The 24,563-nt window shown below is 28.2% G+C and overlaps 3 protein-coding genes across 4 annotated transcripts; all 3 read right to left on the bottom strand.

Annotated features, from left to right (window-relative positions):
• Positions 1-538: 538 nt before the first annotated feature.
• LOC115715000 (glycosyltransferase BC10) lies at positions 539-4,660 on the bottom strand. The gene is made up of 2 exons (XM_030643782.2): positions 3,652-4,660; positions 539-1,274 (listed from the first exon to the last, which is right to left on the bottom strand). Exons 1-2 carry the CDS (start codon positions 4,288-4,290, stop codon positions 627-629), a joined length of 1,287 nt encoding a protein of 428 aa, XP_030499642.2. The 5' UTR covers positions 4,291-4,660; the 3' UTR covers positions 539-626.
• Positions 4,661-9,916: 5,256 nt separating this feature from the next.
• On the bottom strand, positions 9,917-13,831 carry LOC115714195 (glycosyltransferase BC10). Its single transcript, XM_030642776.2, has 3 exons — positions 13,009-13,831; positions 10,812-11,020; positions 9,917-10,513 (listed from the first exon to the last, which is right to left on the bottom strand). Exons 1-3 carry the CDS (start codon positions 13,585-13,587, stop codon positions 10,078-10,080), a joined length of 1,224 nt encoding a protein of 407 aa, XP_030498636.2. The 5' UTR covers positions 13,588-13,831; the 3' UTR covers positions 9,917-10,077.
• Positions 13,832-13,961: 130 nt separating this feature from the next.
• On the bottom strand, positions 13,962-20,215 carry LOC133033365 (uncharacterized). Of its 2 annotated transcripts, XR_009685588.1 has the most exons (13): positions 19,816-20,214; positions 19,590-19,737; positions 18,508-18,662; positions 17,988-18,170; positions 17,649-17,724; positions 17,412-17,489; positions 17,052-17,137; positions 16,615-16,688; positions 16,365-16,410; positions 15,728-15,837; positions 15,415-15,589; positions 14,412-14,532; positions 14,166-14,301 (listed from the first exon to the last, which is right to left on the bottom strand). XR_009685588.1 is itself a non-coding variant. In XM_061108082.1 (12 exons), exons 1-12 carry the CDS (start codon positions 20,083-20,085, stop codon positions 14,125-14,127), a joined length of 1,578 nt encoding a protein of 525 aa, XP_060964065.1. In that variant the 5' UTR covers positions 20,086-20,215; the 3' UTR covers positions 13,962-14,124. The 2 variants fall into 2 exon arrangements, 1 of the variants encoding a protein (XP_060964065.1); XM_061108082.1 differs by lacking the exon at positions 14,412-14,532 and having other exon boundaries at positions 13,962-14,301; positions 19,816-20,215.
• Between the last annotated feature and the right edge of the window lie 4,348 nt (positions 20,216-24,563).

A 24,563-nucleotide genomic window follows, 5' to 3' on the forward strand; every position in this document is an offset into this window, starting at 1 on the left:
GAGTAGAGTTTTGTGAATGGTGATTAGTGTTGTTCTTTCTTCCCAAACATTCATGTTTTGTGAAAAATATAACACAAAGGAAAGTTCATAAAGGGCTTCGATAATTTCAAGCAAAAGTATCAAAAACTAGTAAAGCAGTCAAAAACCAAGTCATAGTTTCCCTTGAGCACCGTGCAAGTATGAATTATATGAATTTGGAAAGAAAAAGGGTTTGTATTATAAGTTCATAACAGTTAAATCCCACTAAGAATTGTTTCCCATTTCATATAAATTAAACAAATAAAATATTAAATTATTATATATAATTAAGTATTAAGTTACAATCTTTTATATAGTGTCACTTCTAAATAGTATTAGATATCTAATTGCAATACTCGATATCTTAATATCAGTTCTCACACATTTTAATTAAATAATTAAATAATATAAAAATTTGTTAACTAATTATAAAAAACTATGTATACCTATAATATGAAGATCTTAAGATATGAAAGAGCAAGAAAAGCTCTTTAATGTATTAACAATGTAATGGAGTGACATACAAAAAAATCAATTAAACAAAATGAAGCACCAATATTGAGTACAAGAATGGTCATCACATCACTCTCATTTGTGTATCCCTAAACTTAATGGAAGTGCATAATTTTGGGGCCAAACTTGACAAGCCTATCCACAGCACTAGGCAAGAACTTCCTAGCAAATAAGAAGCAAAGATTAGTACCATTATCATTATACTCACAATTAGTATTATTATTATTCCTTAAACCCCTCAAAAGCTCAACCGTTACATCTGTTCTCCAAAACCTAGCTGGGTGTGGACCACCCTTTGACCAGTCAACCCAAGTCAAACTCCTGTTGGAATTGCCCTCCCAAAACTTGATACTCACAAATGTTGGAAGGTAATGCTCATCAGCATAACAAGAGCCATGACAATACTTTTGGAAAATGGGAAAGTAGATTTGGTCAGAAACAACTTCAATGGCCAATTCTCGCCCCATTTCGAACCATTGAGACCCTTTTCTCCATTGCTTTAGGGAGATTTCGGGGTACATGTGGTAATTGTATCGGCCTCTTCCTACCGCCCCGGGCTCATCGTAGGCCATGACATGGTTTTTCTTGGCGTTTATTAGGTAATTGTAGACTGTTTTGAAGTCGAAGAGCGGGATACAAGCCTCAGAGAGGAGCACAAATCGTTGGTTCGATATGTCGAGTAGGGCATTCGCTAGTAGGCGCCGCTCGGCTTCGATCATACTCACTTTTCCCCATCCTACTTCCTAAAATTTTGTATGAAATAATTAGTTAAATTATTTGATACAACATACGTGTAGAAATCGATATTTAATTACAACAATCTCCTGATACTTTTATTCAATATAATATCCTATAACAAACAACATCATAATAAAACATAACACATAATCAACTAGCTTAAATCATACTATTCTAGAATTTCATAATTACTCCTACATTATTTTCATAAGTAAATTTTTTGAAGAATATTAACACATAATTTATTTGAGAAAAACATGAGATGATTAATATAAAAGTAATAATATGTGTACACAAAATATTATCTCAATATCAATCAATCAAATGTGATTTGCTGAAAATTACTCTACATCATATTTTGGTGCCTATTTTCTCTTATGCTAATATAATGTGGGATGTTGGTGAGAGTACTAATAATTAGTACTATTTTCTATTTTTGGTTGCCAATGTTTTGTTGTCATTGGGGTTTGGTAGTCATTTTTAGAAACTAATTAAACGTGTTAAGTACAAAAGATTGTGTGGGGAAGAACTAAATATAAAGACAATTACATTATTCTTAATTTTTGTTAGGTATGAGGTTTCATCTTACTACCTGAAAAATAACAACAACTAGTTACCAAATACCATTTATTAGAGGAGAGGAGCATTGTTATGGGTCACCAAAGTGTTTAGTACCATTATGATATAATGTCTTATAATTAAATACTAATTTTCTATAATCTGTATTTAATTAAAAATAGTGGAAGCCGATATCAAATTGCACTAATAGCAATATATTACACTTCATAAGGGTATTAGGCACAATCAACATTGCTATCGGACACTAATGATGCCTAACACTTTCTATAAGTGGTGTTCCACGATTAGTATTATCGATATTCTTTAAAAGCTATTTTTTTTAATTATATGAGACTCAATACTTAATTACACCAATAATAATATGATACCGAAGAAAGTACTAGACACTAATAATTCTTTTTAGCAATTCTCTAAGCACAATAGGTCACCTTTAACATTTCTCTTATTAGTGAGTATGTTGTGCCGTTAGCTATTGGAAAATGACTAACTCAATGGTGCAAAGAGAGAGAAAGAGCCCATGTGTGTGGATATGTGAGTACTAAGTAATCATGAAATCATTATTAGATAATAATAATAATATCACAGCCAGCCATCGTTTTCAGGATCTAAACTAGTGTGTGATACATCTCAATCTCATCTCATATGAAATGAAAGAGTTTTAACACTAATATTGTAATGATTTAAAGTACAATGTAGCTATCTGTTTTTATGATTGGAATTTTGGAAAAGGGTACTTAAAATTCATTTGGGTTAACAATTATCTATCAGAACTGAAATAGTTGTCTCCTTATGTACCATATATTAATTTAGAAATGACATATGTTGATTTTATTATACTTAAAGGGACTAGTATGAAACTATAAATTATTATTAATTATACTAGTATGTACCATATATTATATGCTAACTAACTACCATTAATATTTTATTTCTTAATTAATTCATCTTTCTTGTTTGGTATTCATCTTTACCAAAATTTAAACTCATTTTTACATTAAAAAAAAGTAATTATGCAAACACCTAAATTTATAAACCAAAATATTACACACATTGACAAAGTTTCTTACAACTAATTACATGTATTTCAAATAGGTTCTATTCTATTCTTTCAAAAATAATGTAACCTGACATTGTGTAATATTTTGATGTATAATTTTGGTATAAATATTATTATTAAAATCAAATAAAATAAATAAAAAAAGTATTATATAGGTCATTCACCATTTCTAGTTTTCTACCTTGTGTTAAATCCCTTCTCCCCTGTTTTTTATAGTAGAAAATTGGCATTAGTTTCTCTGTTATTATTATTTTTACTTAGTGAGGAAAAATTTCTCTAGTTCTAACTAGGGCCGACACTATGTTCGAATGGGTCTTGTAAAAAAAAATTGAATTTTTATTATAAGAATAAATAATATTTTTAAAAATTATTAAAAATATATGTACATTTTTTTCATTTGGGTCTTAAAGTGAGTGAATCCTAAGCGCGGGCCTAATCCGCCTTAACTTAGAGTCGGCCTAGTTCTAACTTTTATTACTAAACCAAACATTCTTACTAGTTTTTCTCTTATTAATATTGATTAACTTGTGTTACTTAACACCCCCTGTTTTTTTTTTCTGGTGGGAGAAAATTGTCATTAGCTTTTCTAATCATTTTTGCTTAGTAGTTAGTTCTATAACATGGTCCCCAAACTAAACATAACAAAAAGCAATAAGGAGACAAGCACCAAATTTTAAGGACAAAGACAAATAAATTGGTTAAATAAATAATAACAATAATAATAATAATGAGAAAAGTTAACTAACCTTACTGGGAATTCTTCTACCAAAAAAGGCAGAATTTTGAGGAACTGATCCATTGTAAGAAGGATTAGAATGAACATAAATTGAGTAAAGCCCTTCATGTCCTTCAAAGAATTTATCCCAAAATGGAGCCATAAAAACAGGTCCTCTTGTCAAAAACATGAAAGCAACCTTAGGAACTCTCTCAAATGGATATTGTGGAATCTTTGGAGCCATTGAAGCTCTCCACAACAACTCTTCATCGGTCATATCGTGTGTTACATTTGGCGGTGTCAGATAATCATCCAATCCAATTCGACGGCTGATATTCGGCCTTATAACAATTTCTTCTTTTTCTTCTTCTTTAGTAGTGTCATTTTGAGTAGTAGTAGTTGTTGTAGTACTTATCATCAAAGGAGGACTTAATTGAGTTGTGTTTTGATAAGTTGGTAAAGAAGTTGAGATTGAGAATTGTGTGAATTGGAGATTGAATGAGAATTCTTTCATGTAAGTTGTTAAGATAATTCCAAAGGTTAAACCACAACCAAATAGGATTATATATGTGAGCATGTTGATGAAATGGATTTGGGCAACATTTGTGAGTCTTGTGAGAATAGCCATTGATGAGTACTTGGTGTTGTGATTTTGTGAACCTTTCATCATTTTTGGTAACAATTGAAAAAATGAAAAAATGAGAAAAAAGTGAGATTTTTCAGATACCCAATTGGGAAAAATGAATGAAACAATAAAGAATAGTACTAAATATATATAAAAATGTAATCTTTTTACAAGTATAAGATGAAATAAAATGTTAAAGAAAAAGTGACTTTAACAAAACGATGAATCAAACTAAATAACTCTATAACACGAAACATAATATGGAATTAATTTTGATGTAAAAAATATGATGAGAGAAGAAGAATAAGAAGAAGAAGAGAGAGAAGTGTTGTAATGGAATTTGCTATAGAAAAATTGGCTTAAATAAAATATGTAAGAGAGAAAAAGAGAGAGAGAATTGTGAGGAAAAAGCCATGAAAGGCTTTTCTTTCTTCTTCTTTTGATGGACCATAGAATAAGACTTTCTCTCTTCTTCTAAGGAGGCCTCAACTTGATTAATAATGACAGTTTTCTCTGTCTCTAAATAATATTTTATTTTATTTTAGAGTTGAAGAGTTATAGTCAACTAATAATAATTTTATTCACAACAAATATAAAAGTCTATTTTCATAACCTTGATTGATTATAAAAGCTCTATAACTGAAAAAGATTTTAATATATGTTAGATTAATATAATTTAAATGCATAACAATATAATTAATTGAAAATTGGTAGTTTATATTTATATAAGTAAGATTTTTCATCAAAATTGTGTGCTACAATTAATGGTAACAATGACAATCAATTAAAAAAATGAAATAGGTAACAAAAATGATGTTAACCATTAATATTAGAAATAGGTTAATATTATATGGTAATTTTATAGTGTACTTTCGATAAAGAGAGTTTTTAGTGCTACACTATAGTTATTTAGGACCTATAAATTTTCAAAAAATTAAAAGTAAATTACAATTATATGCGTGACATGTGATTGTTTAAATCTTATTTTTAGCACTATAAATTATTTAAATTTTTTTAAAAATTTAAAAGTGATCTTAAATAGCTACAACACATGCCATATTGAAAACATGATTAAAAAACTTTGAATGTTGAAAGAGAAAAAACCTACCAAAATAATCATTTAGAGGGGTATAGAGATTTCCAATATTATAATATCTAATATTCTAATTGATATTACGGCAAAAAAAAAAAGGTGCTAATGCACACCCCTAAAAAAAAGTGCACTATTGCACCCTTTAATTATTTCATCTAATTTTTTGTATAGTTGTATACGTTATAGTTATTTCAGACATTCTATAAATTTTAAGAAATTTTAAATAATTTACCATATAAAAAACCGTGTTCAAACAATTTATAAAATAAAGAGTCACGCATGCAAAAACGTTTAAACTCTATTTTCGGCGTGTTTAATTTCTCCAAAGATCTCACAATTTTTTAAAATATCTTAAATAACTATAATGTATACAACTATAAAACAATTAAGACTTAAAAAATTCTGCATCAATCAGTGGATCAATATATTCCTTTTAAAAGGGTGTATTGTAGAAGTAGCATATTGTAATTGATATTTATTACTTTTCAACTTTTAATTTCGTAATTAATTAATGTGGAAATATATAAGTTAGCAGTCTTTGGATTTGGAAATTGGAATTAAGGATCGATAACGTAGGCGTTATATATGGACTTTGAAACGTAAAAGTATGGAATTTTTGTGAACATGGGACATTCAAAGCCGCCAATTAATTAAATCTATTTAACGTGTCATACTACTTAATTATATAATACGTTAATTAATTCCACTTTTGATTATTTTTCTGAATAATCTTATAAAAAAAACCCATGCAAATTTTGTTAAAATATACTATGTGTTCAATATCTTTTTCTGTGTCATACTGATATTATTGGTTAAAAAAATAATTTTTAAAAAATATCGCTAACTAATAGTGAAGGCCCAATAACAATACTCGAAATTTTAGTATACAAAATATAAATAGAGCAAAATAATTATATTATTATTAAAAGAATGATTAGTATTTTTGTTTGACCCGACGTTGCTAAATGATGATACTCTAAAATTTACTATAATGTGGTCTTAAAAAATTAGGAAAAAAAGATATAGAATAGTTTGAACTCTTGTGATTATGTATAGAATGTGTGTAATCATGTTTTTGTATTAGGTTGTAAAATGATTTTGAAGTAATACAAATGAGCTGATATTTGTAGTAATATAATCATTTTGCAGTAATGTAATGTGGTCATTTTGCTCTTGTGTCTCTTGAAATATAACATAATGTGCTTATTTTTTTAAATTTTTCTGTACAAAAATGTGGCAATGCATCTAATATGTATAGTGAAATGTCACATTACTTTATTACTAAATATAACAAAAATAACATAAGGGACACATTTCTATAACCGTATTCAATTGAGAAGTTTTTTTTTTTTTTAACAAATTACATATGATAGGATGTATTATTTAAAAGTGTCATAAGTTAACGAAATGAGTTTATATATATCAATGAAAAATGTTAAAGGATATTAATGTTAGACATATATAAAATTAATGAAATATATATATATATATAAAACATGTGGAACAAACTAATACATACAATATATAATTATAGGATCGAAATACCTTTATTAGCTATTGATTTTTGAGCTTCAAACCATACAAGCTTTGATCTGCAAAGGAAATTGGATTGATGTGGGTAGTCGAGCTTCCTCGCTCTCTCAACTCTCTTTAGATAAAATTTTGCTGTTATGAACAGAATGAGTGAGTAGCTCGGGGACCAATACCCTATATTTATAGGTATATCTGTGACACATTAATTGTCAGAATATTTTGACAATTAATTCAGGAAATCAAATCAGGTAATGAATATTGAAATCTGACCATATATAGAATATAACGTAATTAATTTTGTCCAAATTCAATGAATATAAAATATTCATTTATCACAAAATCAATTCTTTATTTTATCCCTTAATTAGAAATATTCTAATAATTAATAGTGCTTAATTTCATTACTATTAATTATAACTATTGGTATAATTTAATAATAATAATAATAATAATAATAACCTTTAGATTTAACTAGACCCCATAAATAAAAATGGGGTAAAAATTGATGTAAAATTTAATACCCACATTTATTTGTTTCTATTTTTTTTATGAATATTTTTTGTTATATATATTATTTCTTTTTATGTACTTTATGTGAAATGACCCTAGCTATCTAACTAACAATCAATAATTGAAACTTCTAATCAAATTTCATATTGTGTCATTTATAAATTGTGTTATATGCAAGTAACATGTCATTAATTAATGTTATATGAAATATATCTTTCTCACTTTTCGATCTAATTAGTGGAATTAATGTTATCATTAATATATAATTTAAAATTAATTAACAATGTACATGTGTGATTAATTAAAAGAAATTTCTTTTTTATATTTTGAAACAGTTTCTTTTTTTGTATTTTTATAAAATTCTACATAAGAACTTATCATATCAACTAACGAATCAACTTAAATCGTAACTAAATTTCACATGAAAATTACTGAATCAACTCAAATCGTAAATTTAAAAATAAAAAATAGTATATAAAATTATTTTCCAAATTAAAATTCAGAATTTGGGTGGAAAAGAAGTAAAGCTAGATGTTATTTCCATAATGGGGCCTTGATATATTCTAGAGGTTTTGATCGATCTTGAAGGAGAATTTTGATATATGGTTAATTATATTTATAAATATAGAATATATATTATATAGTCATTAATTAAAGAATTTTTTATATATTACATCCCAAATTTAAAAAGAGATTACAAAAATACGTTAATATAGAAAAAAAATTATACTGTTTGAACTATTTTATTTATCAAAATATGTTTTTCAATAAAAATAATAAACTGTTTGATATTCTTTTTTTTTTCACACTGTTTTTTGTTCTAATTAAAAACTCATATTTTTTTAATTTTAATTAATTACTTTAAATTGTGTTTTTAAAAAACCAAAATCTGTAAAATTATAAATAAGATATACAAAGAATATATTTCTGAAAAAATTCCTTAATTAAATATATAAAAATGGATATGTGTGCATTTCACCATAAAGCATTTAGAACTGAGTTAAAATTAAACAATCACATTTTACTTAGCTTATTATATAAATGATTTCTTGTGCCAACTACTTAGATGAGTATTTTGTACGTTGAATTTACTATAAAATAAAATCACTTTTTAAAAAGTTCTTTATATTTATACATATTGTTTTCATTGCTTAAAAACTACATATATATATATATACATGTTTCAATACTCATAAGTATACTTTTATGTTAATTTAATATAAATTTTTGGGTAATTTTCACTAAAAAAAATCTTAGTTTTGTTATATCATTTTTTTTTTATATATAAAAGTACGGTAGTTTTTATTTGAATTACTATGTGAATTTTAATTGTGATTTAGATTGCTTCATTAATTGCGATGTAAATTTTTATAAAAATACAAAAAAATACATATATTTTAAAATGTAAAAATAAAAAAGTTCTTTTACAAAATCAATTTTGTGCAAATTAGTACATCTTTTTATGGATCCTTTTTAAAAGACTTAATTAACATCTTACCTTTCTAAACCATATATATAATTAAATAATTAGTGATTTTAATATACTAGGTTTGCACTTAGCATTCATGATCATAATGTTTTAAAAAATTTATATCATTAACTACAAATAAAAACTTTTAGCTAAGTCATCTTTTTATGATTAAAAGATAATAATGTTAAAAACATACCATTATACAATAGTATCGTTTTTAAGCATCAGTGATACTTAATAATACTTGTTAGAGTAATAGAAATCGGATAAATTTATAAAATGTACTTTTTGAGACAATATTAATCTTCCAAACGAACTAAAATTCTAATTTCTCATTCTATATTCAATAAAAACTACACAATTATATATTTATAGGCTTTCACACTATTTACAACCCTTTACACTATTTTCATAATGTGTAATACTACATGAAGTGACACATTGTAAATAATTAACAATATTCTATCATAATTATTAAATTAATTAAGATCTGACTTAATATTTAATTCTCTGTTCTGTTTGACACCATTGATACTTTTTTAATATTTTTAATTCTTCGTACAATTATGGCTAACAAAAATAGACTTTCAATGTACAAAGAAAAGGACATGTGTCTCCAATATTAGAGCGAGGATTGATATGAACTATTATTTGTTGTATTATTTTTTTTTATATTAATTATCTAAAAAAAATTGAAATAAAACACAAGTGAACAAAATATATACATAAACAATATGTAATACAATTTATTTAATTTTTTGATAAATTTTTCTAACTTTTTAGATAATTTTGTAGAAGATGTTGATGACTAAGAGACTTTCAATGCACTCTTATTAGAGTTGAATTTCATTGTAGATCACATTAGATTAGCTTCTTCAGGCTCTTGAGAAGAATAAAAATCTGAAAAATATATTTCCTTATGGCTGGTATACATGGATTTTTCGAATTTGAATTTAGGATATCATTCCATAAAATATATATATATATATATATATATATATATATTACATAAAATGTTTTGGCTACTTTTTAAGAAGAGAAAAAAAAAAACTGATAGAGAATGATGAAAGAGAAAAATAGTATAATGTGATCTTATTTTCTTCTATTTCTTACACATAGTATTCCCTACAAATTAAGATATTATAGTTTAACAAATGATTTTGATCTTACAAGTGTATGAGTTTTAACACATTGAAATATGTAACATTTGTTACATAATTAAGCACTAGACATTAAAACCAACCAAATTGGGTACTATACTCAACAAAGGCTGCAATGTATTGGGATGAAATTTCCTAGCAAAAAGGAAACAAATTGAGCTCATTCTCCCATTATAAGTACAATTAAACCCATGCCTTATTTTATTAAGAAAGGCCTCAGAAACATCTCTCTTAGTAAAAGTACTAGGATGTGAGCCACCTCTAGACCAATCAACCCATGTGATGCTCTCATTAGTAGTCATTTTAGGGCAAACCTTATTCACTAATGTTGCCAAATAATGCTCATCCATGTAACACGGAGGTCTACAATGCTCTGCAAACACTGGATAGTACCTCGAATCTGATACTATCTCGATTGCCAATCGTCTTTGAACCTCAAACCATTGCGATCCTTTTCTCCAATCAGAGATCGAGATGGTAGGCCACATTTTGTGGTTGTACCTATGAAAGTTTCAATAATAGGTAAATTTAGAATGTAGGATCACTTATGTACTCAAAACTCTAATGTATGATGTTAATTTTATGGAATAACATTTTAAAACTAATTCATGATGAGCAGGGTCGGCCTTGAAATTTGTGTTGGACTTCAGAAGATATAAAAACATTTCAGCCCTTACTAAGGTAGTATTTTTAAAATTATTTAAAATATATTTGACTCTTAAGCGCAAACTTAACCTAACTTAGTCCAGAACTGACCTAATAATAAGCGAGTGAAGTCTAAAAAATATCATTATAGTACCTGCCTCGACCTCTTCGTCTTGGGTCATCGAATAAGCCCAAGAAACTTTGGTTAGAGTTGATAAGGTGAGTGTAGATTGTAGTGAAGTTGAAGATGGGAATGCATGTTTCAGAGAGTAATATAAATCTCTCATTTGAGAAATCTAATAGGGCATTTGCTAGTAGCCTTCTTTCTGCATCTATCATTGTCTTTTTTCCCCATTGGACATCCTGCAAATCTAATTTGTTAGGTGTGTTAAAATAAGGAGTGGCTGAAATTTTTTTCAGCAAAAATAATTAGTTAAATATAATTTCAATAACTATTGTAAACAAAATATTCCTTAGCACACTAAAAGTAAGTTGTTAAGAATATCCTTTTCTCATAAACCAAAATATGGCTTAAAAATTCTAGGAAATTAGATGGTATACCCTTTTTAATTTAACTGAATTCATTTTTACTCTTTTCACGAAGATTGATTTATACTTTTTTTTTTCAAAAAAAAAAAATTAATAAACAGAGATATATAATATATAAGGATAAAAAACTTTTCAATTTTCATTCATATTTTAAGTAAAATTAATATGTACTCATAAACTCAAAACAATAAATATAAAGCGTGATTGTGTGATAAGTATTGCTTGCCGGTATGGGATTTGGACTAATAGCCTATGATAAGTATAGTTAGTTATTATGCCTTGTCTAGGTTAATTTGGATTTTTGCCTTTTTATTTACCAAATTGAGATTGTTGAGATGTTGGATTCAAAGATTCATGTACAATTCTATTCAATTTTACTAATATATCGATTGTCCATGTACCAAATTATGCCTCCTAAACTTTGATGTTTACCATATCGTACGCCCCAAACTTTGACAGGTACTAAATTGTGCCACTGAACTTTCATCCATGCTAGAATTCTATTAGTAAAATTAGGCAAAAATCTTTAAATTTAACAATCTCAATAGTTAGAAGAAAATTTTTAACAGACTAAAAAATTCGAAGACATGATTTAGTATATGTCAAAATTTAATATACAAAATTCTAATTAACTTTAAAATTATGCATTAAAATATTACACTTAGTAGCGCAATAGTTTCTTTCAACTCATCACATTTAATTTAGATCGGACCAGTGTTTTAAAAAAAACAGTTTCACATCACTTTGTGTAAAATTTCAGTTTATAATTTAGGTTCACTATCATATCTTATATTATTATCAATTTAATATTAGATAAGAGGAGTGCTACTTTCAATCTCTTATTATAAAAAAATCATGTTAGTGTTTGTTATAGTTACAACATTATCTCTGTAAATTTTTTAAACTTTTCGAATAGTTTACAGTGTCGAAAATAAGTTTGAAATTTTTTGAGTACGTGTGGTAGACGTAAACATCAGGAACTTTATTTTCGGTACTGTAAATTATTCAGAATTTTTTAAAAATTATAGGGATGATAAAGTAACTATAACGAATATTGCTATGAAAAAAAAAATATTTCGATATGTGATTTTGGATATAGATGTTGACTAAAAAACTATGGAGGTTTTAATTAGCAATTCTCGTTAGATATTTATTCATTCTTTTATTTAATTTTTATTCTAAAGTTACTATTGGTGTAATTTAATATCTACTTAAATTTTTTAATTTAATAGCTAACATATAAAATAAAAAATTGTCAAACCGCTCATAAAGCAACACCTCATAGTGATATTGAGTACCACTAATATTTAATAAAAATTCACATACATATAAACGGAAAAATTCTAATAGAGGTTTTATTTTACCCCAGCTATACATAGAAAAATTATAATCTATATATATATGGCACTACTAAATTTATAGCAAGAATTCTATTTGATCAAGTGTTAACATGTGTTCTTTTTTTCTCTGAGAAATGCTAAAAGACATTAGTGATACTTATTATCCTTTTAGAAGTTATGTCGCTATTGGTGTAATTAAGTATCAGTCTCATATAATTTAATCTAATGACTTTTATGGAGTATCGCTAACCAATCGCAAGACATAATTTATAAGTAGTGTTAGGCATCACTAATACCCAATACCAATACTCTTTTTCCATATACATGCAAAATATATTATTAAAAATTTGATTTCAACATCTTAACTTATTTTTTTAAAAAAAAAAAAAAATGAGAAATTAGTGTATATCTACTATAACAACAATGTGTTTCGTCATATGGTACGTAATACTAAGCACTGACCTGACTTGGTATTCTAGAATTATAGAACACTGAAGATTTCAGTGGTTCAAAGGTATAATTCGGTGATGTATGAAGATAAATGGAATAGAGACCTTGATGCCCCTTGAAAAACCTTTCCCATAGAGGTGCCAAAGGCATTTTACCTTTTGTCAAGAACATAAAGGCTACCTTTGGGATCCTATTGTATGGAAACTCAACAACATTTGGTATCATTGAGGCTCTCCAAAACAGTTCCTCATCGCTCATCGAATGCTGTAACTCTTTAGGAGCTATCCAATCTCCGAATTCCATTTTCACTCTCCTCTTTGAAAACTCACACGACGGTAAATCAGAATTGTAAGATGTGTCGTTTCGGGGATGAGAATGTGTATTCAATTGAGGAAAGAAAGTGTCGTCTGATGAGCTTAAGAAGTTTAGGATACGATTATGAATGAAGAGACCTAGAATCAAAGCAAAGAAAGTCAGCATCAAAGAGAGTATTATTGTGGTTCTGATATGAAAATTGCTTAAGTTTGCTTCTCTTTTGATGCGTATGTAAAGGTCATTTACAAAGACGGTTATTTTACTATCTTTCATCATAAACCAAAGTAAAAAAAATAAAAAATAACTGTTGGGGGGTAAATTTTTGGACACATGAGAAGTGACTTCTAATTATATATTGCTAGGATTAAGTGCATGCATGACTATCATGTGTAAAAAAGTTTATAAAAGAAAACGAAAAATGGGTATTTTTTAATGTAATTTTAGTCGTATTAAACACAACTTGAAACAAAGCATGATTAGAGAGAAGAGTAGAAAGAAGAAAAGAGAAAAAAAAAATGGTAGTTTTCCTTTTCGGGTGAGTAACTTGTGACGGTATCCGGTTATTATTGAGAAAGAGAAGATTTTTGGCCAACAAATCTTAATTTGGAGATGGGGTTTTGGTGAGAGTGAAGAATATGAAGAAATAAAAGAAAAAAAAAAGGTAACTTTCTTACAACAAGTTCATATTTTTCATAAGAACCATATTCACTACACCAAGCAAGCTCTCTTGCCTTTTATCATTAGGATAGTAATGTATGGCTTTACCAACTTTAATGTCTTAAATTATGCTGTAAATCAAATTGGAATTTATTGCTAACCCTTTTTAACAGAATAAAACACAGCAAAGACCGCCACAGCGCTAATAACAAGTAACTTTGAAGACCTTAACTTGTGATTTTTCGACGTAAAGGTATTGGTAAGCATTGTGCAAATCCAACGAGATAAGAACCGCAGCCCACATGTTTTTTGGAACTTCTGGATGGAAAATCCCTACATAAACCAATGCAGCAATCTTTAATTTAGATCTAATATGATTTCAAACTCAATGTGGTAAGCAATACTTTAAGAAGTTCTAAGATTTGACATTGGAGTAGTCTAACCTAAAGTTTGGTAGGTGGTGAAATGTGCCAAATGAGAAGCTATTACTCAATGGAACTATAATTTACTCAAGTCGTCAGCGAATGTAGCGACGCTGGCGTTGAAAGTTTCTAAAGAGAAACCCTGCACATTCTCAAAAACAACTGTTGGATTTTGACTCTAGAAAGGAATACACATATCCCCATTTCATGCAAGCTTGCAAAAATAATTACACACTAACTAATTAAGCATTATGCATAACAATGGAGTGATAACAAGAAACCAGGAAGAAACAAGTATGGTTTTGATTTTGAAATTATGAAAGGAAATACAAAATTTGAGGATTTTGTTTTATGTGAACTAATTTTAATGGCTAATTATGATTTTTGCCACCTGAACTTATCAGACTGTTAAAAATTCCCCTTCGAACTATTGAGATTGTTGGATTTAAAGAGTTCTGTCCAATTCCATTCAACTTTACTAATGTGGTGATTGTTCATGTACTAAATTGTGTCCTCTGAATTTTGATATCTACCGAACTATACCCCTGAATTTTGACATGTACCAAATCGTGGCCCCCTGAATTTTTATCCATGTCCAAAATCTGTTAGTAAAATTGGACAAAAATCCTTAAATTTAACAACCTGAATAGTTCAGGGGGAACTTTTAACAGCCTAAAAAGTTCAAGGGGCATGACTTGGTATATGTCAAAATTTGGGAGACAAAATTCCTAATTATTCTTTTTGTAAAACTATGCTCAAAATTAACAGTTAACTTCCAATTTCCTATTTAATATACTACTATGACCTACAAGGAATCAAATATTTCAAATTAAGACAATGTTTAAGAAGTTGATCACCAAGGCTCTTCTTAAACAAGGACTAACCACAAAGCATGCCAACAGTGGATTATTTTAAATGGGGAACAAGTAGATCCAGCCGAGCTGGATCTTTCATAAGCATGCGAAGCGTGCATCATTCGATCGAAATGAACATAATTGTATCAGAAATCTGTAATAAATATTACCTTTGGCAATTTATCTTGCTGGGCCAGATGATCCACATGAAGTCTGACATTTGATCCAGCAAAAGGCCATGCTCGTTTATCAACCTCGGAATATACATTTGCTACTATGTCAAACAGTGTAACTGCTCCATTTTCTATGGCTTTTAGAATAGAAGCTTCTCTACTTCTACGGTTCCTGAAAATTAATGATAATACATGTCATTGTTTCATAGTATTAGAACGTAAATATTACAATAATCTGAAAATTTATATTGAACCACAATGCATGCACTGTCATGAAAAGAAGAAAGAGAAAGTGAGTTATTTTCCATACTGTAGATATCCACAAAGCATGTGCTTTGGCCATAGGTTAACCCTCCCATGCATTGGGATCAAAACATGTGGAGAAAGGTCCATAAATTTGTAAGTTGATTTGAAATACTCCTGCATAAACAAAATAGTTTTTCATAAGCTGAGTTGTGATTTTCAAATATTTAAACATTTAGCATATGATATCTCTATGCTTGACATTTAATTCAATAACTTTTTGGGGTTTTAAGCAAATCATTTTTCAAATAATTGACCTCCACAAATGTTAAAGTGAATAATATGGAACTTGTCCACAACTCTTTAAAAAAACATTAATAGTTGTTTTAAAGACATTAAGTGAAATTAATAAGTCCACCCTATTTTCCATCTCTCATCTTAGTATCAACTACTTTGATCTCCTCTTCGGTTAATGTGAACCTATTTGTCAATAGCTCTTGTTGAAAGCTTGAAGTGGCTATACAGATTGGAAAACTGAGAGAGCACATTGAAAATGGCATTAATTATATGAAACCTATGGCCATTGGATCCAATCAATTCAGGAATCAAAATATATAGTAGTGCAAGGTATGAAACAGCAATGAGCTAAAACACAAATTGAAGTACTTAACAGAAGCAAAAGAATTAGTTCATAATACACTTACTGTCATATTTCCGCCAGAGGTAACGTCCAAGACAGCACTTCCTTGACTGAAACAAACACAAAAGAATAGTTATCAGTGAAGATTCTAGCCCCACAAAAAAAATTCAGAACATGTAAAACATAAACGGTGAAAGTAGTAGAGATCAGGGGGTTACTTTGTCTACAATAACATTGGTTCATCTCATACTTCAAACACTAGAATGGTAAAGGAAGGAATGAAGTGAAGTGTGTACTACTAAAAAAAATCTTACCCCACACAATGATCACCGACAATCAAGGAATGAGTACTGGCATGAAGCAATGCCAAATGGCCATCTGTGTGTCCCTGGACAACAAAATCAGTTTAATATCAGATTAGAGACAACAATGTAGAGAAAGGTTTTGGTGATGTGTATAGCCTTATTGCTTGCTCCAAGCCGAGATGATACTAATGGTATAACTAAGTGCTGACTCGAGAACTAGATCTCAGAACCATGAGTTTTACCAACATTAAAAGGAAATATGCTGACCCTAAGATTAATAAAAAGTACATAAATCTTCTATTATTCTTTTTTCCTTTCTTTAGCTTTCTTTATTAATTTGTACATGAAGTTCATAAGTAGTTGTGGCCGTTGGTGTCATCATCATTATTATTATCATTGCAAAACAGACAATAAGTTGTAAATTCTACACTTGTTCAGCTTATTACCGGAGAAAAAACGACATTCAATCGATGACCCCCAATGCAAATGTCTTCACCTCCAGAAATTGAAGTATATCCAAGTGACCAGTCATCTGTAATAATACAAAGACAAATGTCTGAAAATATAAGCTCTCAAGAACAAAAAAAACTTATAGGAAAATCCAGTTCTGACACTAAATAGTAAAGACAGTGAAAACATAGTTCCAAAAGTTTAGTGGTTCATCATGTTAAAAACTAAACAGAAAGTATCTACTTTATCGAAATATTTCTATGGCAAATAATAACAAAGAAGAAATGGAAATTAAGACAATAGTTATAACTAGACACAATCACCATTTGTATTATGTCAAACTGTAACACTGTAACCTTTTCTGAGGCGACGAAATGTATTTTCATGTGCTAATAAGACAGCATCAGGGTTGCACTTTTGGACAGCCGATAAACCTGACAAAGAAAAAAAACAATAATAAAGACAACGAACTTCTGATAAGCTGCTTACCAATACTTACCATCTACATCTGTTATGTTTCTTATCAATGAATTCGGTCTGCTTCGAGTGAATGGATAATCTGAGAATGAGAAAAATGGAATTTGTATACTTACCATCTACATGGTCGCGGTGATGATGAGTAAGAAAGACAACCAACTTCTTTGGCAGAGAAGCAACAATATTCTTGAGCTGAACATGTAAACAGCATAAATAATAAAAGGAAAAAGAAATCACACATCATAAATTCACATATTACAATAGTAAAAAGTAAGAGATCCCCATTAGGATACTGTAGGTCAAGATCTTAGGCACTGCATAATGCATACTCCATACTCTAGACCAATGAAAGAGAATCTCTTTTACTTAGGTCAAGCAAAAGATAGCAAAAACTAAAATTCGGTTGTCAAAGGCAGCAGAATAGCAATGTTTCAACATAAATTTTCAAGGCATACCTCTTCATGGAGGTAAGAGTGACAACCTGGATCAACTATTAATGCATCTCCACTAGCAACAGAACTAATATCTCTACTGTAGTCTGAAGAACAATCAGGTGCAAATACAATCAAGTTCGTTGTCAAAAAAGGCTTTCCTGTCCTACTTTGCATAGGTACTAGAGTAACACCGGGAGGGTATTCCTGAAAATGAGAACAAATATTTACTGTAAAAGCTACTACAACTTAATGCATATGGATGGAAAAAAGAACAAATAGAGATTTTATCAACAAACTGCAAAGATTGTGCACCTCACAAAATGATAAATAAATTTTATACCGAAGACATCTAATTTATATCACAAAAGTTCTTCAGTCTCCCTGCAGCTAATTCTATCACCTTTCATGAAATTTGGCAATAATCAAATGAACTAATCAAAACATGAACAACCTTCATTATCAATAGTTTGTTACAGCATAACATCATCATATTTATGCTCCAACTGGGAAACAAACACAGAAAATCAAAAGACAAACAAACCTGATAATTTAAGTGATGCGGGACTTTCCATGCTCTAGATGGCAAGGAATCATTTAGAAGACCGGTAACTGCCAATGGCCCAACGCGGTCGGTACTTGGAGTCACTTCCACAAGCCAGTTCAAACAACTTTGGACAGACATCCACTTGCATGATTCTGCATTGGATTTTCAGTATTTACAAAAACAGCATATGATACTCAAAGAGGAAAATAGCATAAAAAAGCTCAGTTAAAAGTTGTTCAAAAGAAGAAAAAAAGAGTAGAAAGATGACAAAATAACATTGTTAGCAACTTAAGGAATAACTGAGATTATAAGCTTCCAATCATAGAGCCTACTCAACCATTTTATGGAAGGCATTATCCAGTACCATCTGTATTTTTCAGTAATATAAAATAAATTTACCAATTTCAAATACACTCTCAATTTATTTTAATTTATCCCATTAAATCTTTTCAGTTATCATGAATGAGATAGGAACAGTTTGACTTTAAATTACTTTTTATTTACAACTTTGATCAATAAATTTATAAATTTTAATACATATTCTTAAACTTTTAAGGCCTTTTTTTTCGTGGCAAAGGCTTGTTTTTGTTAGAATCCATTTGTTCTTTCTCTTTTAAGGAATAATTACTTGGCAACTTTTTTCTTTTTCTGTTGTTTTTTTATTTTTAACAAAACTTTGACCAAAAAAAAAAACATTATATAGTACTTTTGTTTTCTAAAACAAATTGAAAATATATATATATTGCAATAAATTTATCAATTTTTTCCTCCTAAAATTAAAAATGAAAAACTAATATTTTTACTAATCACAATTAATTTATATATAATTTTTTAATTTTTACAATTGTTCCAGTAATTATTTTAGTACGTGGATTTAAATTGTGATTAATTTATTATTTTCTAAATTTTCGTAATAAAGTGAATCAGACAATTTTTTCTTAATAAAAAATTGCATGAAATCCTACTCAATTATCGTGCCAAATAATAATAAAATAATAATAACTAGAATTTAAATTTAAAATTATTGCAAAAAAGAATTTAAATTTAGTTAAATTAAAAATAATAATAATAATAATAACCTTTCAAATGTTCACCGCCAGCTACGAAATTTCCATCGACGAACAGAGTCTGAACAATCGGCGGCGGTCCAAACTCAGCTTCCTCCACATACTTCCGAACCCTCATATCTCTCAATTCAGCTACGCCAATCACCAATTGATCCTTAATCTATCAATTCAACAACCAAAATTCATTAATAAAAAAGTAAAAAACCTAGAACAATGTAAGTAACTCCATTATTCTTACCCTATTGATCGCCAAATCAACATCGAAATTCCTCAATTCGATCTTCTCAGAGTACGATTCTGCACCCTTGACCTCTACGGAAGAAGACTCATTTCCTCCATTTACAAGGTTCAATGGCGTCGATGGGAAGTCCCAGAGATCAGAATCGACGTAGGAGTCGTACTCTTCGTCGCCGAACTTGGAGGGACGGGTCTGCTTCACGAGGAGGAATTCGGATTGGTTGAGAGGGTTGTTGATGATCAGAACGAGCTTGTAGATAATGGCAGCCATAGCTAATCGGAGAAGATTGGGGGAAGAATTTGAAAACTACAAACGGTACGAAACGACAGTAAGTGATGGAACTGTCTAAGACAAAACGACTTGTCGTTTTTGTTAGGTGGGAGTGAAATGAACGGTTGAAGTGAAGAGCCCTTCTTAATAATATTAATAATTTAATATACCATAATTACCTAACCTAACGGTCCTAACGTATTTTAATCACAAGTTAGGTTGGAAAGTTGGAATTTAAGGAAGTAGGAAGTAGATTGGGTGGTAATTACAAGTTTAATAGCCAATTAGAATCACTGTAAATTATATAAGTCGGATTTTTTGACACAGCATAAAATCGGTACGGACTTGGCATGGGGTTTGGACACAATTAACACAAAGATAAAAACTAAAGCACAATACATATACAGAATAAAACTAACTTAAAAACACGTTTAAAAAACTCGATATTTGATAATTGTTGGTAGAAATTTTCAGCTCTGCTCAAAGTGTACACGACAGTTTAACAATCACAACGTTTCCATGATAGAATAATCTTTGTATGAATTGTTCTACACTGAATGATATATATCGCTCTCAACAAATTGTTCTGAAAAATTCGATAGAAATTTTGAAGAGAAGAAATTTTTCTGTCTTGAAAAGATGTCCTCTTCTATTGTTTTGATATGATTTATATAGAGAAGTCAATTAAAAATAAAACGGTAAGAAAACGATTATGTGATTGTGCAAGATATTCGTTCATGGAAGAAAAAAAGCAAATTATTGACTAATTACTTTTACTGTTCATTTAACGTTATAAAAATATTAATTAATTAATATAAAATATTTATTTTATTAAATATTTTTTTCTATAAAACATAAAATAACACTTCTTGGAATATTATTTAAATTTTTTAGAATATTTTTTAATTGAGAATTAAAATTTTAAAAATAAATATTATTTAAATTTTGACATAATATCTAGACCACAAATCTAAACCCTTACTTCGACCCGGATTCTGATTTGGAGTCGACATAAATAAAATCAATTAAAAAAATAAAAATTAAATTTATAGAATATATTTTTATTTCTATTTTTAAAATTTAAAAACAAAAACAATTATATATATAATATATTTTTATTTTTTTAAAATAAAAATTTTACTTTTAATTTTATAATTAAAAAATTTAAAAATAAAATATTAAGAAGACCTAACATATTAACAAGAGTAAAAAGTGCATTGAATTTGACACGATCAAATCAATATATATATATAAGGACACGATTTTGTTCCATAATGTACTTTTACGGAATGTATTCTGTGATATATGACAACCGTTAGATGTGAGAGTTATTTGATCTGAGGGCTAGGGTTGATCTAGGGATAATTAGGGTTAAAAAATAGTAACGTAACCTGAAATTCATCTAATGTACCCTAAGATCATGTAATGTACTACAGAATACATTCCGTAAAAGTACATCACGAGACAAAATCGTATCCCTACCTATATATACTAGCAAAAAGCTACGTGCGAGGCACGTATACTAAATTTTATGCTAGTTTTTTTCTATGTTATTTGAAAGTGATACAATTAAAAATTAAAGAAAAAATATTATTAGTTATTAGGTGAGATTATTATTATGTGTATAGGAAGAAATCACAAATTAATTAATCTTATAATCTTAACTTTAATCAAATAGGGTTCTAGATATATGAACAATAAATAATCACGTAAAAATAAAAAATAATTATTTGAATAAAGAATTCAATATACACAGTTATATATGAATCCCATTAATCAAAAATAATTATTCAATATATGAACAATAATTTGTCACGCTATATGTTTCCCAATAAAGAAATCCACCTCCTCATAGTCAAAAATAAATAATACATGTAATACAGATCTTTGTAATAGAGTACCTAAAAGAAACAAAACTTCAGTTACCATAATCGGAAAAGGTTTAAGTGAACTAAATAATGACTAAGAAGATCTAAATTACAAAATGAAAATAACATGTCTATATGAGTATGATTTTTTTGCTATATGAGCATGATTGATCTAAGAGAAAATAGATAAACCTATAAACATATAAATATACTTAATATTAATTTTGACAAAGAAACAATTCAATTATAAACAATTCTAAATATCAGCTTGACAATTTCAACACACTAATTACTCATTAAATAACCATAATGTATACATCATGATAATTTTATTTTATTTGATATCAAATGATAGAGATTATTGAGGTTTTCAGCCATGGAAAACACACTATGATCAAAAAGTAATGCTCATTAATTGTATATTTCAAAGAAACCCAAATTTCCATGAATGTCCCTAATAAGATATAAACAATAAAGTTGTAAATTTTTTTAAAAAAAAGTAGCAAAATTTCAGTTAATATAAGAAATAGAACAAATTGAAGATTTATACAATACTGGAATTTGAACTCTTAGAGGTCATTAGCGAAGGGGCGAAACTCGTTAGATCCCCGAGTAGAACACTACCTTAATGGTCTGAACACAAAAATTGTAGAAATCAAAATATGAATAAATTATCATCATCAACCAAAAAAGAAAATTAAAGGGAAAAGACTTAATAATTACGTGACAAATAATTATTAATTGAATTAAAAAGTTAAGATTATAAGATTTATTCAAATTATTGTTCATATATTGATTAATCCCATTAATAAAAAAAATCAATATATGAACCCTATTTGATTAAATAATCAAATAGGGTTCATATATTGAATTTTTTTTATTAATTACTTTAATCAAATAGGGTTCATATATTGAATTATTTTTTATTAATGGGATTAATCAATATATGAACAATAATTTGAATTAATCTTATAATCTTAACTTTAATCAAATAGGGTTAGAAATACGGTAATTAAAGAAAATCTAGAACCCTATTTTTTTGGATTTAATGGAATTTATTTTATTATATATAAATAAAAAGTAACTCATGAATTTCTCATAATTCATTTTATTTTTAATAATAAACCATTTTATTTTTAATATAAATAAAAAGTCACTCATGAATTTCTCATAAACTAAAAATTCTAATATATATGCACATTTTATATAAAATAGATATATTATACCCATGTTTTTCTTTTTCTTAACAAAAAAAGGAACAAATTGTCAAACCAAAGATCACATTCAGTACAAGATGATGATTCTGTATAGGATCGTAATCTCAAATCTAATAATAATATACAAATATTGAGTAATTAAGTAATATAAAAATCAAATAATAAAAAATGCATATATATAATATCATTAATGGGGAAAAATTACTTGTCGAATATATATTTCCTGGTGAATCACCTCAAATTCAAATATTCCCTACTTACGTCTTAATCATATCTACTGATTCTATATATAATAATAATAATTAATCGAAAGTGGTCTTTTTTAGATCCAAATATATATATATAGCAACTTAATTAATTACTTAATTAAGAGGCTTCAAGTGTGCATTAACTGGAGTAGGGTTTTCTGGGGTGGGAATAAATTTAGGCATTATATTTATGCATGCATATATCCACTTATTGGTTAATATATATAATATATAATAGGGGAATTTGCGGCAAAAGTCCCCAAAAATTTCACGTTGATACAGATTAGTCCCCAAGGTCCAAAAATAGCGGCAATAGTCCTCAAGGTCACACTTTTTATTTGTCCGTTGGTCTCCAAGTTAACAGATCCGTTAAACCCAATTCAAATGCCACGTGTCGAAATATTATTGGTGGATATTATTATTTTAATTTAAAAAAATAAAAATAAAAATTAATATAATTTTAAAAAAATTTCTTTTTTTTTTCTTTTTCTTTTCTTTTTCTTTTTCTTTCTTTTCTTCTTCGCTTTCTTCTTCTTCAACCCAACCTAATCAGCCCTAACCTCACTCCAGCCCCGAAACCCAGCCATCCCGACTGTTCAATGATGCCCAATAGAGAATTATAATGGTACTAAAAAATCATCACATCATTACCAAGCACAACAAATGAAATGTTACTAAAAAAAATACATAAGATATGAAATGAGCTAGGCAATATCACACACGAGAAGCTGCTTTGAGAGCACTCCATGCATCTCCCAATTCAAGTAAAATTTGAGCTTTCTGTTCATGTAAAACTGCATTTTGAGGATTCAACAGAAGAGCTGTCTCCCATTTCCCCAATGCTTCACGGTACTCTCCATCCTTTAAAACCATAATTGCATTGTTATTATTATGCAGAAACAATAAAAAATAAGCACATTTCAACTTCATTTTCATCAAACGATTTTGCTTAGATTTTCCAGAAAATGTTCTTTTTTTCTTTAAGTTCATAAAAATCCAATCTTTATCTTTCAAAATAATAAAATCAATCAATTTAGGAGCATTTCACAAAAACCCATCACGGAATTCGCTACATACGATGATTTTTCAACACAAAACTGAATCTTTTCTAAGAAAAAAGAATTGGGTTACCTCGGCAAGCTTGT

This window comes from Cannabis sativa, unplaced genomic scaffold, assembly GCF_029168945.1.
Source record: "Cannabis sativa cultivar Pink pepper isolate KNU-18-1 unplaced genomic scaffold, ASM2916894v1 Contig5, whole genome shotgun sequence".
Classification (NCBI taxonomy): domain Eukaryota; kingdom Viridiplantae; phylum Streptophyta; class Magnoliopsida; order Rosales; family Cannabaceae; genus Cannabis; species Cannabis sativa.

Bases quoted from the DNA above. Each gene is read 5' to 3' on its own strand.
- LOC115714195 (XM_030642776.2), bottom strand. From the start codon at position 13,587: ATGATGAAAGATAGTAAAATAACCGTCTTTGTAAATGACCTTTACATA. The intron at 11,021-13,008 runs GTCAGTGCTTAG...TTAGATTTGCAG, and splicing joins ATTCTAGAATACCAAGTCAG to GATGTCCAATGGGGAAAAAA. The intron at 10,514-10,811 runs GTACTATAATGA...AAACTTTCATAG, and splicing joins AGACGAAGAGGTCGAGGCAG to GTACAACCACAAAATGTGGC.
- LOC115715000 (XM_030643782.2), bottom strand. From the start codon at position 4,290: ATGATGAAAGGTTCACAAAATCACAACACCAAGTACTCATCAATGGCT. The intron at 1,275-3,651 runs GTTAGTTAACTT...ACAAAATTTTAG, and splicing joins GTAGAAGAATTCCCAGTAAG to GAAGTAGGATGGGGAAAAGT.
- LOC133033365 (XM_061108082.1), bottom strand. From the start codon at position 20,085: ATGGCTGCCATTATCTACAAGCTCGTTCTGATCATCAACAACCCTCTC. The intron at 19,738-19,815 runs GTAAGAATAATG...TTGAATTGATAG, and splicing joins TTGATTTGGCGATCAATAGG to ATTAAGGATCAATTGGTGAT. The intron at 14,302-15,414 runs GTAATATTTATT...TGGTTTATGTAG, and splicing joins AGCAAGATAAATTGCCAAAG to GGATTTTCCATCCAGAAGTT.